Source organism: Phasianus colchicus, chromosome Z, assembly GCF_987193195.1.
Source record: "Phasianus colchicus chromosome Z, bPhaCol1.hap1.1, whole genome shotgun sequence".
Lineage (NCBI taxonomy): Eukaryota > Metazoa > Chordata > Aves > Galliformes > Phasianidae > Phasianus > Phasianus colchicus.
Genome location: NC_143476.1, coordinates 21,536,360 through 21,553,762, shown reverse-complemented (window position 1 = coordinate 21,553,762; position 17,403 = coordinate 21,536,360). Strand labels below are relative to the sequence as shown.

At 52.3% G+C, this 17,403-nt stretch overlaps 2 protein-coding genes across 2 annotated transcripts; both read right to left on the bottom strand.

Annotated features, from left to right (window-relative positions):
• Positions 1–414: 414 nt before the first annotated feature.
• Positions 415–1,823, bottom strand: LOC149912701 (uncharacterized). Its single transcript, XM_090131905.1, has one exon. It carries the CDS (start codon positions 1,743–1,745, stop codon positions 822–824), a length of 924 nt encoding a protein of 307 aa, XP_089988031.1. The 5' UTR covers positions 1,746–1,823; the 3' UTR covers positions 415–821.
• An 8,650-nt stretch (positions 1,824–10,473) lies between these two features.
• LOC149912700 (uncharacterized) lies at positions 10,474–15,282 on the bottom strand. Its single transcript, XM_090131906.1, has one exon. The coding sequence runs from the start codon at positions 11,802–11,804 to the stop codon at positions 10,881–10,883; it is 924 nt and encodes a 307-aa protein (XP_089988032.1). The 5' UTR covers positions 11,805–15,282; the 3' UTR covers positions 10,474–10,880.
• Positions 15,283–17,403: the final 2,121 nt, after the last annotated feature.

The window sequence follows — 17,403 nt, the reverse complement described above, 5'->3', positions numbered from 1 at the left end:
GATCTCTGGAGGTCCGTTCTGACCCCTACGATTCTGTGATTCTGTGTGATTCTGTGACCCACCGTGGGCTCACGGAAGGGCCAGCCGTTGTAGGGAGACGTCGTGGTTTGGTGATTTTTATTGTCAGTATTTCACATCAGAACATCACGTGGACCAGTGGGAGTTAAAGAGTTAATGTTCTGGTCCCGTTGACTGCCCCTTATGGGCATTGTGAGTATCCTGATGGGGATGGCGGCATCCCCAGAGGACCTGGAGGGAAGAGGAAGTGAGGTGGAGCTCTGGATGTTGGTCTTTGCAGTGTGTTAAGGGAAGTTCTAAAGAAACGGTAACAGCAGCGTGGGAGGCCTCCAGGCCCAGCAGAAGTCTGACCTCCCCCATGCACAGCGCTGACAAAGGCACTGGTAGCAACACGGAGATTTTTCTGAAATTTTATTGCAGAGTCAGCTCTTTGAAAGGGTAGATAACAGCAGGACAAGGGGAGATGATTTGAAGTTGAAGGAGGGAAGATTTAGGTGGGATGTCAGGGGGAAGTTCTTTACAGGGAGAGTGGTGAGGCTGCCCAGAGAAGTTGCGGATGCCCCGTCCCTGGAGGTGTTCAAGGCCAGGTTGGATGGGGCCTCGGGCAGCCTGGTCTGGTGTTCCGTGTGGAGGTTGGTGGCCCTGCCTGTGGCGGGGGAGTTGGAGATTGCCGATCTTTGAGGCCCCTTCCAACCCGGGCCATTCTGGGATTTTGTGGGTCTGACACAGTCCGAGCCCCTGAGGGCTGGTTGTGCCCCAGCTGCAGGCCCGGCCCTGTTCTCGCCAGCTGCTGGGGCGGTGTCCTAGCGCTGCCGGCGGGGTGGCCTCTTGGCAGGAGGTGCGGAGGCCCCAGAGTCGTGGGCCCTCCTCTTCGGGGCTCGCCGAGGCGCCCTGCGTGAGCGCTCCCTGGCCCTGTTGGTGCTGGAGGGACCCGGCACTGCCTCCCCTGGCTCCTCCTGGGCTGCTTGCTGGCTGGTCCTCGATGGAGCCGGGAGGGATGGAGGCTGGCTGGGCCCCTCACTGAGGGCAGTGGTCGAGGGCACAGGATGCTCCTCCTCCACATTGTCTTCCCCAGTGCTGCTGGAGGGCTGTGGGGTCTGTGCCTGGGAGGCAGCTGCACCACGGGCAGCTGCGGGGCTGCCCTCCTGTCCCGTGGCAGCGCGGGAGGCCTCCGGGCCAGCGGGTGGCACCAGCCCGTTGCACACATGCGCAGCTTGCACGACGAGCCGTCGCACAAAGCTGGCGGTCTGGCTTCGCAGGGAGCCGAACAGCCACAAAGTCAGCGCTCCCCCGTCCAGACCAAAGAAGCACAGGCCAGAGAGGACACGGCGCTGTGCTGCAGCGGCTGCCCTGTGGTCAGCCCCAAAGAGCTGCCCCAGCTCCTGGCGCAGCCAGGGCAGCAGTGGCAGGAGCACAGCTGGAGGCAGGCGGAAAATGGACGCCCAGGCGGGCACCGCCCCTGGCTGCTCTTGCGCTGGTGTTGTGTGGTGGGGTGCTGTTCTGGCCCTCTCCTGCTGTCCGACGACAACCTCTTGAAAGCTGTCGTCCGCACGCACTGAGTGCAGGATGGACTCCACCCTGCGTTTGCAGAGGGGGCACGTGGGCATGCTCTCAACCCACCGCTGGATGCAGCCAAAGCAGAACTGGTGCAGGCACGGCATCACATGGCTGGCGTCATCCATGGTGTCCAGGCAAATGGGGCAGCGACGGTCCAGCTCGGTGGCCATGCTGTCCAGCTGCTGGGTGGACAGGAGAGCTAAGGGGATGAGGGGCTGCTCCTCACCCCGCTGCTGCAGCAGCAGGGGTCACGCTAGGAGAAGAAGAGAGGCCACGGTCACTCGCTGAGCCCGCCAGCAGAGGAACAAGTGCCCGGGTCCCTCAGGAAGGAAACCCTCCCAGCTGGGCCGCCCAGGCTGAGGCGTCCCCTTACCGGTTCCCTTTGCTGCTGCGGCCTCCTGGGTGCCCCGGCTGCCTGAGCCAGGCACGGCGGGGAAGAAGCTCTAGTGGCTCTGGGGACGAGCACTGAGAGCGGCTGTCGGCAGCTCCCAGAGCACGAGACCAGCACCAAGGCTATCCTTGCTCCTCGCTCCAAACCTCACGGACACGCTCGGCTGGAGTGCGGGCACAAGTGAGAGTGAGAGACTCTGTGCCCGGCTACAGGCAGCCAGGGCCAAGAGGTCACAATCCCCTGCTGCGTATGTCACTATCCCTCACGTAGGGGAGCGGTGCCAGTGACGTCACAACGGGCGAGCGTCATCTGCAGCACTCCAATCCCAGCAATGGCATCCGGGTTTTCCGCAGTGCCTCTGTCCATTCCGTTCCCTATATTGTGTCTGCTCCCTGTCGGCACTTTGCAGCAGTGTCTGAGGCTTTGACCGAGTCTTCCCACATCGCCCCAGCTGTGACAAATCTCCAGATCCATGCAGCACTGGGGTGCCTTCAGCAAAACCCATGTCTTCCTCTGAGGCATCAGGACGCGGGCCTAACTGGCTCTCCCCACAGGCCAACACTGCTGCCCTGCCCCCTCCGTGCATTGGTTCCTCCTACACCAAGTCAAAGACGGCCCGTGGCTCGCCCCTGGAGATTTTCTCCCGTTCTTCTCCCCTAGCTGGGGGCAGCGGGGCTGATCCCCTCTGCCCAGCACGCACCAGGCCTAATCCAGGCTCTGCCTCCTTTCTAGGATTGCAGCCAGGAGTGACACTGCCTATCCGGGTGGGCTCACTGGAGACTGCTGAGGCAGTGAAGCTGGAGCACTTGTCCTGCCAGAAAGGCTTGCGTTGCCAGCACCAGTTCGGAGGCAGTTGACATGAACTGCAATTGGGAGGATCTAGCTGGAGACAGAAAAATCACACCAGCGAGACATCAGAATCCATAAGCCGAGCTGAGTGCAAAACTGTCACAAGCCTGTGGACACACGGTCTAATCCAGAAAGAAAAACGTAGCAATGACATCCTCCTTTGCAACGATGTCTAGGCACTGCAATATGAGAAATCAGCCTTCACCAAATATGGCACTGCAGTCAACAGCTCTGCTGCTGCAAGTTCTGACTCTGCAGAAAGACAGCCCCATTCCCGTTCTCAGGAAGTAGGACAGAAGATACATTTTCTTTCTCTTGTTATTACTAACATTTTATTTTACTAAGAAGGGGGGCACATGTTTGGGAAAGCTAAGGGATTTCTGACTGGAAGATGCTCTGCTTCTGTAAGCTCATGATGGTATTGCTTGCTTTCCCCTGGTGATCCATCTAATTGCAATGTATTAATTCTGTATGGAAATTCTCTCTTCTGGAGAAACGGAGATCGTGATATTTTGATTGGTCATACAGCTCGGTTTTTAACATTTAGATTTTCTGTGACAGGATCAGAGAAGTATAGATTACTTAGTTTATTTATTTCACCCTGCACAAAAGCAAAAACATACCAGAAATCTCAAGAGGTTCAAGAAAGGAGAAGACCGCCATCACCATGGTAGGAGAATGGTTTAAAAAACCGATAGGAATGGGAACAAAGACACAATTTTCTCCTTAGAAATAAACTTGTGGATAAAGTTTGCTGTCTCCAAAGGCCTGAATATCTGTGTCATGGTCCTGTGCTTTTGTACGCTTCCTAAAAGTCTTCAGGGACTTAGCTACCTGTCCTGAGTCCCTGCCTCCAACTGGCCGTACAGAGGTGCCCGAGAAACAATGTCAACCTCAGCGTTTGGACAAAGGCTGCCTCTGAGACTGTTTTACTCCAAAAACATCCCGTAGCAGACATGCAGACACACTGTGGGCCTCTCTGTGAAGTTCTAATGGAACCGAAGGCTCACATGGCCTCACCATCAGCTCCACAGAGCCGATACACCTCTGCTCTTTGTTGCTGTCACCACTGCTGAAACGTGCCACCCACCGCCTCACTGTGCTCACATCCACTTTGTGGTCTCCGCAAACATGCAGCAAATGTCGATGAATGTCAGCAGATGCCATTGTTTCCACACGGAAGAATTCAGTGACACACCTTTGTTTCATCTGCATCAGATGCCATTCTGTCAGACTGCCCCTCAGGTTGCGTTGTAAGCCGTTGTGCTCAGCTCCTGGGACTGTATGCTGTGCAGTGCTGGTGAACGTAACTTCCCCGGGACACGTAAGGTGCCTTATCCTGCTGTTGGACTGCTTCTTGGTTCTATTCTGTATTCTTTCCCAGCTCTTATGGTAGTACCTCTTCAGTAAGCAGAAGCTGAGCGAGGTGCTGTTTAGTCTTGCAGCTTACATTCTCAGCCTGTGCGTGTATTTTTGAGGTCTTTGGTATCGCTGCACATTGAAGCTACGTGTATCGCAGCAAAAATCGCCTGGTATTGACTTCCAGTTTGCACTAAAAATTTGCACAAGGTGGTAACAACCCTATGAGCCCACCAGCTCCTGCAAAGCTAACATGAGGTTTCTTACTAACAATGGCAGTACCATTTCACTGGGACAGCAGGCAACAGTCACAGGCTGTATACCTGCTTGTGGTGACAACAAGAATTTTTGTTTCCTGCAGATATTTTGTATTACAGCAGAGCATCTGAACTTCAGACTCACAGAATCACAGAATGGCCTGGGTTAGAAGGGACCTCAAGGACCACGAATCTCCAACCCCCTGCAACAGGCAGGGCCACCAAGCTCCCCATCTAATACCAGACCAGGCTGCCCAAGGCCCCATCCAACCCAACCTTGAACACCTCCAGGCATCCACAACCTCTCTGGGCAGCCTTTTTCAGCACCTCACCACTCTCATAGTAAAGAACTTCCCCCTGATGGGAAAAAATGAGAATGAATGAGAAGAAATGAGAAGAAAGAGAGAAAGTGGCTGATATTGGATCACTGGGCTAGGGAGAGCGGGGAAGAGACAAAGAGCTGAGAAGCCCAAGAAGCTGAATGGAAGGGTGTGAGACAGGGGAACTAGTGGGAGCTGGAGGCTAAGTGAAAGGAGAGAGTCTACGAGAAAGGCTGCTGGAAACTGCAGCTGAGGAGTCATGAATAGCAAAGTGCTCTTCTGTAATGGGATGACTGAAGTGAGACAAATGGGATTGAAAGTAGGAGTCTGCATGAGAAAAAGGCAGGAGAGAGATGAAGGATACTGCACTGATGATGCAAAGCATTCTTTTCTTATTTTTTCCTTCTTTCTCCTTTCTTTCCCCCTCTACCCCCACCTTCTACCTCTTCTACCTCCCCCTTTTTTTTTTTTTTTCCTAAAAAGTCACAGTAGGAAAGCTGGTGACCCACCAGCACACCGATATCAAACCGATCTTGAGTCTAGCCAGAGATGTGCCATCGGCATATTTTCTCCTTCCTTCAGCACAGCTGTCTGCTCCTCCTTCAGTTATTTCCTGTGCCGATGGAGCAGAGGTGTAGAAGTTCCATCCCTATGCGTATCACTGGGAGACACCGCTTTCTGATTTGGCAGTGCGCATGACAAGGGATGACACAAAGCATATGATTAGGGCTGTAAAAAACGCTGAAGATAAGGGGTGCTGATTTTAAGCATCTTTCACCTTACTTAATATAGATTGAATGGTCAGCAAAATATACTCCCCTCCCTGAAAGGAATATTTGCCCTGGTTGTACCAGATGCAGTGGAGATGACTGTCTTTAGGTGCGTACGTTGGGAGTGTTTTAAAAGGTGAGAGGCTGAGTGATCAAGGCCTTGTGGAAAAGAAAAGATGGTCCATAAATTGTGTCAGTGCTGATTTCCCCAGCCTTTGCTGCAGATTTGCTGGGGGATGCTGGGCAAATCACTAAAATAGGCTCTTCACATGTGATTACCAATTTGGATTCCTCATTTTATGTCTGTGTGCTATAAGATATTTCAATTTAGTTTATAGAAAAGATGAATTCATGCAACTGCAAATCAGCAGGAGAAGTGTGCTGAATTAACACACTGATTATAAAAAAAACCTGGTCTTTGACAATTCTAAACGGACTTTGGGAATAAATCAGACACTTTTCACTCATATCTCACCATACTTCAGTTCTACCTTGCAAAACAGGGCAGGAAGAAATACACGGTTTGTAAACAAAGGGCAGAGAGGGGAGGAATAATTCTCATTTTGGCAAGAGGCGTGTGAAAGTAAACTATTAGTTTGAAAATCCTCCCAGCTCTTCTGAAAGGCACATGCAAGAGCCACACGAGTAATGTGAAATGAAGATACCTCTTGTCAGAGTGGTGTTTGAAAAGTATGCGGTGCAGAAGGTCTGGCATGACACAAAAACCAGCCAGTAGAAACTTAGAAATCCTTAGTGTCAGGGCCCAGTAGCCCCGTTTCAGCACCCCAGGGGCACTGTAGGAGTGCTGAGACTCTGACCCATAGGCTGCAATCCCAGCTGGATCTCAGACCTGCGTCATCACTGCAATCTGTGGGCCATCATAAGTCAAGCCTGGATCTTTCCCAGCCTGTTTGTATTGTTTGAGCCACAAGTCCTCACCAATTTGCCTTCCACTCCGCTGGGAGAGGCACATCTGGAATCTGGGTCCAGTTGCTTTTCTCCAACGGATCACAAGGCACAGTGGACAACAACTCCAGGTCCTCTCGTTCTGTCGCGGAATTCAGGCTTCCAGGACCTCGGGCAGAAATTCTTGTGCACCACTGCTCTTGAGGGACAAAGTCATTTGGCGTGTTCTTCATGGCTGACTGGTGTTAACATGAGGTGGAACGAGCATGGAGGGTAGAAGCTGAGATCAACGCCACCTGTTTCAGAAAGGCACCTGGCACTCTGGAGCCAGGTGGAACCCATGTGACGGCTAGGAAAGATGAGAGAGTCTGAGAAACTTAACCTAGTCATATTCCTGTTCACCACTCAAACGTAAGTGTAAGTACTAAGAGGCAGTACTCTAGCAGATACTACTCTCTTGGTCTGCATGTTTGAGTTCATCTCTCTTGGCCTCTAGTTTGGTTTCTTCCTGTGCGGCCTTTCCTGTGGGAAATAGCTCACGTGGGCAGATGCCTCAGTAGATAAGGATGTATTTTCTTCTAGAATTTACTTAATAAATGTACTTCCCCGAGATGCCATCATGCACAATCATAGAATCATTTCAGTTGGAAGGGATACTTGAAGGCCGTCCAGCCAACTCTCCTGCAATGAACAGGGACTTCTTTAGCTAGATCAGGTTGCTCAGAGCCTGTTCCAGTGTGACCTTGAACGTATCCAAAGATCCTGCGTGGTATCCACCGCCTCTGTGGGCACCCTGTTCCAGTGCCTCACCACTCCTACGGTAAAAAAACTGCTTCCTTGTAACCAATGTAAATCTCCCCTCTTTCAGTGTGAAACCATGTCCATGAAACCATCACAACAAACCCCAGTCTGCCCCCTTCTTTCTGATAGCCCCCGTTTAGATACTGACAGGCTGTAATGAGGTCTCTGCGGAGCCTTCTCTTCTCCAGGATGAACGGCCCCAGCTCTCTCAGCGTGTCCTCAAAGGAAAGGTGCTCCATCCCTTGGATCATGTTTGCAGCCCTCCGCTGGACACGGTCCAACAGGTCCACGTCTCTCCTGTACTGAGAACTCCACACCTGGATGCAATACGCCAGGTCAGGTCTCCCCAGCAGGAGGGCAGGAGCACTTCCCTCTCCCAGCTGACCACACTTCTTTTGATGCAGCCCAGGGTATGCTGGCTCATGTCCAGGCATCTATCAATAGCCCCAGGTCCTTTTCAGCGGGGCTTTGCTCTATTCTTTCAACGCCCAGCTTGTACTGATAGTGGGGAGCTGCCTTGACCCCGTGCAAGACCTTGCACTGGGATTTGTTGAACCTCGTGAAGTTCACCTGGGCCCACTGCTCGAGCCTGTCCAGGTCCCTCGGGATGGCACTTTGTCAAAGCACTTCTCAGGGTACACAGCCCTGCTACAATGCAGCAGGGAACTGCCATCTAATAAGAGTGTGGAGGAGCTGCTGAAGGTGGCATTGCATTTCGGGTGTGAGTCCCTGAAAGTTCATAGCTCTGCCTTTCTTCTCAGGTCCCTGATGGAAAGAAGCTGCCTGTTCTGTTTGCTCCAAGCCAGCGTCTGAGAGCTAGAAGAGGTGGTGAACAGTGCATCTTCAGGGATTTGTAACAGCTTCTATGCTGGTGAAGCCCTACAGATATTTCAGAGCTCATTCTCAGCCCCTGTCAGACAGATGGTGGGTTCCCTAGGAAGGATGATGTCCACGTGCAGAATGAGAACCAGACTTTTCTGGCCCTAATTTAGTGGGCGAAATTCAGGAAAGAAGAAAAAGTATTCCAGTCAGATATTTGAATGTTAATTTACCTGGGGCAACAGCCAACAAACGCACTGGGGGCTATCAGCAATGAGATGGTAATGGTCAATGGTAATCCTGGCCCTCTGGCTCTGATAGAACTAGTTTTGAGCAAGAAAGAAAAGAACGTGTTCAAAGTTTACATCTTTTTTTTAAAATGAGGATGTGGCCCTTTAATGATTCTACAAGTCTACGACTCAGAGAAAGAAAAAGCAGCTATTTCATCATTTTATTGGAAGGAAGTCAGTAGGAAATTATTCCACAAAAGGAGTACTACATTCTTTGTTAATGTTTCAGTTAGATGTACTGCATCAGGATTTGCAGACCTTCCACCATCGCTGATAGGAAAGGACCGAGAAGATTATGAAGAAGTGCGTAGGGGAAGAATTTCTTATCTGAAAGAGTGCTGAGGCGCTAGAACAGGCTGCGCGGGGAAGTGATGGAATCACTGTCCCTGAAGGAGATCGAGCAGCACGTAGATGTGGCGTTTAGAGACGAGGTTCAGTGGGCGCGGTGAGGATGAGCTGAGAGTTGGGTTTGGTTAGCTTTGAGTTCTTCTCCAGCTTTAATTTCGTCATGATTCTGTGAAGCCGATTGAGAGGCCCTCGCCTCAGCAGGTATGTAGGGCCAGGCCCCGTGGCTGTTGAGTCACGAAGGGAAAGAGGTCCTGCAAGACTGGAAGGCAAGGAGCCACGCTTGTCAAATTCTCCCTTGAAAAAGTGGGAGAAAGCTGCAGGTGGGACCTCACCTACGCAGTTCCATACTGCAGGAGGGCTCTGGGCCAGAGGCAGGAGTTTCCGCTGGGGAGGCAGCTGGGCCAGGGGCAGCTGTTATTTGCCATTTTTGATCGCAGTTATCATTCTACCTGTGACTTGCAGGTGTAGTGTTTCATAAGAGCAGTGCCCTTGCATATCTGCCATTTTGCCTAGTCAAGGTACTTGCTCATAGTTGCTTCCAGGTGTATTGCTTCTCCGTGCTAAATGTCCCTTCTGACCACAAGACCTCTATCACAAAAGCAACATCCTCAAAATAGGGGCGCGATTCCAGCACAGTAACCAACCAGTCGGATCTAGGTGGAGACTAGGCGTCCTCATGCAGGGGAACTGTTAGGTCATGGCTTGCACTGGTGATTGAGCACCTGGTGAAGGGGTGAGGCTGGCCTAGGGAGCGCAGGCAAGTTGCTGGCACTTGTGCTCCCTGTGTGACCGGAAGGGATGGACCCGTGGCCAATGGCCAATGGCATTCTGGGGCGCATTAAAAAGAGCGTGGCCAGCAGGTCGAGGGAGGTGATCCTCCCCCTCTACTCTGCCCTGGTAAGGCCTCATCTGGAGGACTGTGTCCAGTTCTGGGCTCCCCAGTACAAAAAAGACAGGGATCTCTTGGAAAGAGTCCAGCGGAGGGCCACAAAGATGGGGAAGGGCCTGGAGTATCTCCCCTATGAAGAAAGGCTACGTGAACTGGGTCTGTTTAGCCTTGAGAAAAGAAGACTGAGAGGGGACCTGATCCAGGTCTATAAATATCTAAGGTGTGAGGGCCAGAGTGGCGAGGCCAGACTCTTTTCAGCAATGTGTGGAGACAGGACAAGGGGAAACGGCCAGAAACTGGAGCATAGGAAGTTCCTCACAAATGTGTGCAAGAACTTCTTTACGGTGAGGGTGACGGAGCAGTGGAACAGGCTGCCCAGGGAGGTTGTGGAGTCTCCTTCTCTGGAGATATTCAAGACCCGCCTGGACGCCTACTTGTGTGACGTGGTGTAGGGAACCTGCTTTGGCAGGGGGGTTGGACTCAATGATCTCTGGAGGTCCGTTCTGACCCCTACGATTCTGTGATTCTGTGTGATTCTGTGACCCACCGTGGGCTCACGGAAGGGCCAGCCGTTGTAGGGAGACGTCGTGGTTTGGTGATTTTTATTGTCAGTATTTCACATCAGAACATCACGTGGACCAGTGGGAGTTAAAGAGTTAATGTTCTGGTCCCGTTGACTGCCCCTTATGGGCATTGTGAGTATCCTGATGGGGATGGCGGCATCCCCAGAGGACCTGGAGGGAAGAGGAAGTGAGGTGGAGCTCTGGATGTTGGTCTTTGCAGTGTGTTAAGGGAAGTTCTAAAGAAACGGTAACAGCAGCGTGGGAGGCCTCCAGGCCCAGCAGAAGTCTGACCTCCCCCATGCACAGCGCTGACAAAGGCACTGGTAGCAACACGGAGATTTTTCTGAAATTTTATTGCAGAGTCAGCTCTTTGAAAGGGTAGATAACAGCAGGACAAGGGGAGATGATTTGAAGTTGAAGGAGGGAAGATTTAGGTGGGATGTCAGGGGGAAGTTCTTTACAGGGAGAGTGGTGAGGCTGCCCAGAGAAGTTGCGGATGCCCCGTCCCTGGAGGTGTTCAAGGCCAGGTTGGATGGGGCCTCGGGCAGCCTGGTCTGGTGTTCCGTGTGGAGGTTGGTGGCCCTGCCTGTGGCGGGGGAGTTGGAGATTGCCGATCTTTGAGGCCCCTTCCAACCCGGGCCATTCTGGGATTTTGTGGGTCTGACACAGTCCGAGCCCCTGAGGGCTGGTTGTGCCCCAGCTGCAGGCCCGGCCCTGTTCTCGCCAGCTGCTGGGGCGGTGTCCTAGCGCTGCCGGCGGGGTGGCCTCTTGGCAGGAGGTGCGGAGGCCCCAGAGTCGTGGGCCCTCCTCTTCGGGGCTCGCCGAGGCGCCCTGCGTGAGCGCTCCCTGGCCCTGTTGGTGCTGGAGGGACCCGGCACTGCCTCCCCCGGCTCCTCCTGGGCTGCTTGCTGGCTGGTCCTCGATGGAGCCGGGAGGGATGGAGGCTGGCTGGGCCCCTCACTGAGGGCAGTGGTCGAGGGCACAGGATGCTCCTCCTCCACATTGTCTTCCCCAGTGCTGCTGGAGGGCTGTGGGGTCTGTGCCTGGGAGGCAGCTGCACCACGGGCAGCTGCGGGGCTGCCCTCCTGTCCCGTGGCAGCGCGGGAGGCCTCCGGGCCAGCGGGTGGCACCAGCCCGTTGCACACATGCGCAGCTTGCACGACGAGCCGTCGCACAAAGCTGGCGGTCTGGCTTCGCAGGGAGCCGAACAGCCACAAAGTCAGCGCTCCCCCGTCCAGACCAAAGAAGCACAGGCCAGAGAGGACACGGCGCTGTGCTGCAGCGGCTGCCCTGTGGTCAGCCCCAAAGAGCTGCCCCAGCTCCTGGCGCAGCCAGGGCAGCAGTGGCAGGAGCACAGCTGGAGGCAGGCGGAAAATGGACGCCCAGGCGGGCACCGCCCCTGGCTGCTCTTGCGCTGGTGTTGTGTGGTGGGGTGCTGTTCTGGCCCTCTCCTGCTGTCCGACGACAACCTCTTGAAAGCTGTCGTCCGCACGCACTGAGTGCAGGATGGACTCCACCCTGCGTTTGCAGAGGGGGCACGTGGGCATGCTCTCAACCCACCGCTGGATGCAGCCAAAGCAGAACTGGTGCAGGCACGGCATCACATGGCTGGCGTCATCCATGGTGTCCAGGCAAATGGGGCAGCGACGGTCCAGCTCGGTGGCCATGCTGTCCAGCTGCTGGGTGGACAGGAGAGCTAAGGGGATGAGGGGCTGCTCCTCACCCCGCTGCTGCAGCAGCAGGGGTCACGCTAGGAAAAGAAGAGAGGCCACGGTCACTCGCTGAGCCCGCCAGCAGAGGAACAAGTGCCCGGGTCCCTCAGGAAGGAAACCCTCCCAGCTGGGCCGCCCAGGCTGAGGCGTCCCCTTACCGGTTCCCTTTGCTGCTGCGGCCTCCTGGGTGCCCCGGCTGCCTGAGCCAGGCAGGGCGGGGAAGAAGCTCTAGTGGCTCTGGGGACGAGCACTGAGAGCGGCTGTCGGCAGCTCCCAGAGCACGAGACCAGCACCAAGGCTATCCTTGCTCCTCGCTCCAAACCTCACGGACACGCTCGGCTGGAGTGCGGGCACAAGTGAGAGTGAGAGACTCTGTGCCCGGCTACAGGCAGCCAGGGCCAAGAGGTCACAATCCCCTGCTGCGTATGTCACTATCCCTCACGTAGGGGAGCGGTGCCAGTGACGTCACAACGGGCGAGCGTCATCTGCAGCACTCCAAGCCCAGCAATGGCATCCGGGTTTTCCGCAGTGCCTCTGTCCATTCCGTTCCCTATATTGTGTCTGCTCCCTGTCGGCACTTTGCAGCAGTGTCTGAGGCTTTGACCGAGTCTTCCCACATCGCCCCAGCTGTGACAAATCTCCAGATCCATGCAGCACTGGGGTGCCTTCAGCAAAACCCATGTCTTCCTCTGAGGCATCAGGACGCGGGCCTAACTGGCTCTCCCCACAGGCCAACACTGCTGCCCTGCCCCCTCCGTGCATTGGTTCCTCCTACACCAAGTCAAAGACGGCCCGTGGCTCGCCCCTGGAGATTTTCTCCCGTTCTTCTCCCCTAGCTGGGGGCAGCGGGGCTGATCCCCTCTGCCCAGCACGCACCAGGCCTAATCCAGGCTCTGCCTCCTTTCTAGGATTGCAGCCAGGAGTGACACTGCCTATCCGGGTGGGCTCACTGGAGACTGCTGAGGCAGTGAAGCTGGAGCACTTGTCCTGCCAGAAAGGCTTGCGTTGCCAGCACCAGTTCGGAGGCAGTTGACATGAACTGCAATTGGGAGGATCTGGCTGGAGACAGAAAAATCACACCAGCGAGATATCAGAATCCATAAGCCGAGCTGAGTGCAAAACTGTCACAAGCCTGTGGACACACGGTCTAATCCAGAAAGAAAAACGTAGCAATGACATCCTCCTTTGCAACGATGTCTAGGCACTGCAATATGAGAAATCAGCCTTCACCAAATATGGCACTGCAGTCAACAGCTCTGCTGCTGCAAGTTCTGACTCTGCAGAAAGACAGCCCCATTCCCGTTCTCAGGAAGTAGGACAGAAGATACATTTTCTTTCTCTTGTTATTACTAACATTTTATTTTACTAAGAAGGGGGGCACATGTTTGGGAAAGCTAAGGGATTTCTGACTGGAAGATGCTCTGCTTCTGTAAGCTCATGATGGTATTGCTTGCTTTCCCCTGGTGATCCATCTAATTGCAATGTATTAATTCTGTATGGAAATTCTCTCTTCCAGAGAAACGGAGATCGTGATATTTTGATTGGTCATACAGCTCGGTTTTTAACATTTAGATTTTCTGTGACAGGATCAGAGAAGTATAGATTACTTAGTTTATTTATTTCACCCTGCACAAAAGCAAAAACATACCAGAAATCTCAAGAGGTTCAAGAAAGGAGAAGACCGCCATCACCATGGTAGGAGAATGGTTTAAAAAACCGATAGGAATGGGAACAAAGACACAATTTTCTCCTTAGAAATAAACTTGTGGATAAAGTTTGCTGTCTCCAAAGGCCTGAATATCTGTGTCATAGTCCTGTGCTTTTGTACGCTTCCTAAAAGTCTTCAGGGACTTAGCTACCTGTCCTGAGTCCCTGCCTCCAACTGGCCGTACAGAGGTGCCCGAGAAACAATGTCAACCTCAGCGTTTGGACAAAGGCTGCCTCTGAGACTGTTTTACTCCAAAAACATCCCGTAGCAGACATGCAGACACACTGTGGGCCTCTCTGTGAAGTTCTAATGGAACCGAAGGCTCACATGGCCTCACCATCAGCTCCACAGAGCCGATACACCTCTGCTCTTTGTTGCTGTCACCACTGCTGAAACGTACCACCCACCGCCTCACTGTGCTCACATCCACTTTGTGGTCTCCGCAAACATGCAGCAAATGTCGATGAATGTCAGCAGATGCCATTGTTTCCACACGGAAGAATTCAGTGACACACCTTTGTTTCATCTGCATCAGATGCCATTCTGTCAGACTGCCCCTCAGGTTGCGTTGTAAGCTGTTGTGCTCAGCTCCTGGGACTGTATGCTGTGCAGTGCTGGTGGACGTAACTTCCCCGGGACACGTAAGGTGCCTTATCCTGCTGTTGGACTGCTTCTTGGTTCTATTCTGTATTCTTTCCCAGCTCTTATGGTAGTACCTCTTCAGTAAGCAGAAGCTGAGCGAGGTGCTGTTTAGTCTTGCAGCTTACATTCTCAGCCTGTGCGTGTATTTTTGAGGTCTTTGGTATCGCTGCACATTGAAGCTACGTGTATCGCAGCAAAAATCGCCTGGTATTGACTTCCAGTTTGCACTAAAAATTTGCACAAGGTGGTAACAACCCTATGAGCCCACCAGCTCCTGCAAAGCTAACATGAGGTTTCTTACTAACAATGGCAGTACCATTTCACTGGGACAGCAGGCAACAGTCACAGGCTGTATACCTGCTTGTGGTGACAACAAGAATTTTTGTTTCCTGCAGATATTTTGTATTACAGCAGAGCATCTGAACTTCAGACTCACAGAATCACAGAATGGCCTGGGTTAGAAGGGACCTCAAGGACCACGAATCTCCAACCCCCTGCAACAGGCAGGGCCACCAAGCTCCCCATCTAATACCAGACCAGGCTGCCCAAGGCCCCATCCAACCCAACCTTGAACACCTCCAGGCATCCACAACCTCTCTGGGCAGCCTTTTTCAGCACCTCACCACTCTCATAGTAAAGAACTTCCCCCTGATGGGAAAAAATGAGAATGAATGAGAAGAAATGAGAAGAAAGAGAGAAAGTGGCTGATATTGGATCACTGGGCTAGGGAGAGCGGGGAAGAGACAAAGAGCTGAGAAGCCCAAGAAGCTGAATGGAAGGGTGTGAGACAGGGGAACTAGTGGGAGCTGGAGGCTAAGTGAAAGGAGAGAGTCTACGAGAAAGGCTGCTGGAAACTGCAGCTGAGGAGTCATGAATAGCAAAGTGCTCTTCTGTAATGGGATGACTGAAGTGAGACAAATGGGATTGAAAGTAGGAGTCTGCATGAGAAAAAGGCAGGAGAGAGATGAAGGATACTGCACTGATGATGCAAAGCATTCTTTTCTTATTTTTTCCTTCTTTCTCCTTTCTTTCCCCCTCTACCCCCACCTTCTACCTCTTCTACCTCCCCCTTTTTTTTTTTTTTTCCTAAAAAGTCACAGTAGGAAAGCTGGTGACCCACCAGCACACCGATATCAAACCGATCTTGAGTCTAGCCAGAGATGTGCCATCGGCATATTTTCTCCTTCCTTCAGCACAGCTGTCTGCTCCTCCTTCAGTTATTTCCTGTGCCGATGGAGCAGAGGTGTAGAAGTTCCATCCCTATGCGTATCACTGGGAAACACCGCTTTCTGATTTGGCAGTGCGCATGACAAGGGATGACACAAAGCATATGATTAGGGCTGTAAAAAACGCTGAAGATAAGGGGTGCTGATTTTAAGCATCTTTCACCTTACTTAATATAGATTGAATGGTCAGCAAAATATACTCCCCTCCCTGAAAGGAATATTTGCCCTGGTTGTACCAGATGCAGTGGAGATGACTGTCTTTAGGTGCGTACGTTGGGAGTGTTTTAAAAGGTGAGAGGCTGAGTGATCAAGGCCTTGTGGAAAAGAAAAGATGGTCCATAAATTGTATCAGTGCTGATTTCCCCAGCCTTTGCTGCAGATTTGCTGGGGGATGCTGGGCAAATCACTAAAATAGGCTCTTCACATGTGATTACCAATTTGGATTCCTCATTTTATGTCTGTGTGCTATAAGATATTTCAATTTAGTTTATAGAAAAGATGAATTCATGCAACTGCAAATCAGCAGGAGAAGTGTGCTGAATTAACACACTGATTATAAAAAAAACCTGGTCTTTGACAATTCTAAACGGACTTTGGGAATAAATCAGACACTTTTCACTCATATCTCACCATACTTCAGTTCTACCTTGCAAAACAGGGCAGGAAGAAATACACGGTTTGTAAACAAAGGGCAGAGAGGGGAGGAATAATTCTCATTTTGGCAAGAGGCGTGTGAAAGTAAACTATTAGTTTGAAAATCCTCCCAGCTCTTCTGAAAGGCACATGCAAGAGCCACACGAGTAATGTGAAATGAAGATACCTCTTGTCAGAGTGGTGTTTGAAAAGTATGCGGTGCAGAAGGTCTGGCGTGACACAAAAACCAGCCAGTAGAAACTTAGAAATCCTTAGTGTCAGGGCCCAGTAGCCCCGTTTCAGCACCCCAGGGGCACTGTAGGAGTGCTGAGACTCTGACCCATAGGCTGCAATCCCAGCTGGATCTCAGACCTGCGTCATCACTGCAATCTGTGGGCCATCATAAGTCAAGCCTGGATCTTTCCCAGCCTGTTTGTATTGTTTGAGCCACAAGTCCTCACCAATTTGCCTTCCACTCCGCTGGGAGAGGCACATCTGGAATCTGGGTCCAGTTGCTTTTCTCCAACGGATCACAAGGCACAGTGGACAACAACTCCAGGTCCTCTCGTTCTGTCGCGGAATTCAGGCTTCCAGGACCTCGGGCAGAAATTCTTGTGCACCACTGCTCTTGAGGGACAAAGTCATTTGGCGTGTTCTTCATGGCTGACTGGTGTTAACATGAGGTGGAACGAGCATGGAGGGTAGAAGCTGAGATCAACGCCACCTGTTTCAGAAAGGCACCTGGCACTCTGGAGCCAGGTGGAACCCATGTGACGGCTAGGAAAGATGAGAGAGTCTGAGAAACTTAACCTAGTCATATTCCTGTTCACCACTCAAACGTAAGTGTAAGTACTAAGAGGCAGTACTCTAGCAGATACTACTCTCTTGGTCTGCATGTTTGAGTTCATCTCTCTTGGCCTCTAGTTTGGTTTCTTCCTGTGCGGCCTTTCCTGTGGGAAATAGCTCACGTGGGCAGATGCCTCAGTAGATAAGGATGTATTTTCTTCTGGAATTTACTTAATAAATGTATTTCCCCGAGATGCCATCATGCACAATCATAGAATCATTTCAGTTGGAAGGGATACTTGAAGGCCGTCCAGCCAACTCTCCTGCAATGAACAGGGACTTCTTTAGCTAGATCAGGTTGCTCAGAGCCTGTTCCAGTGTGACCTTGAACGTATCCAAAGATCCTGCGTGGTATCCACCGCCTCTGTGGGCACCCTGTTCCAGTGCCTCACCACTCCTACGGTAAAAAAACTGCTTCCTTGTAACCAATGTAAATCTCCCCTCTTTCAGTGTGAAACCATGTCCATGAAACCATCACAACAAACCCCAGTCTGCCCCC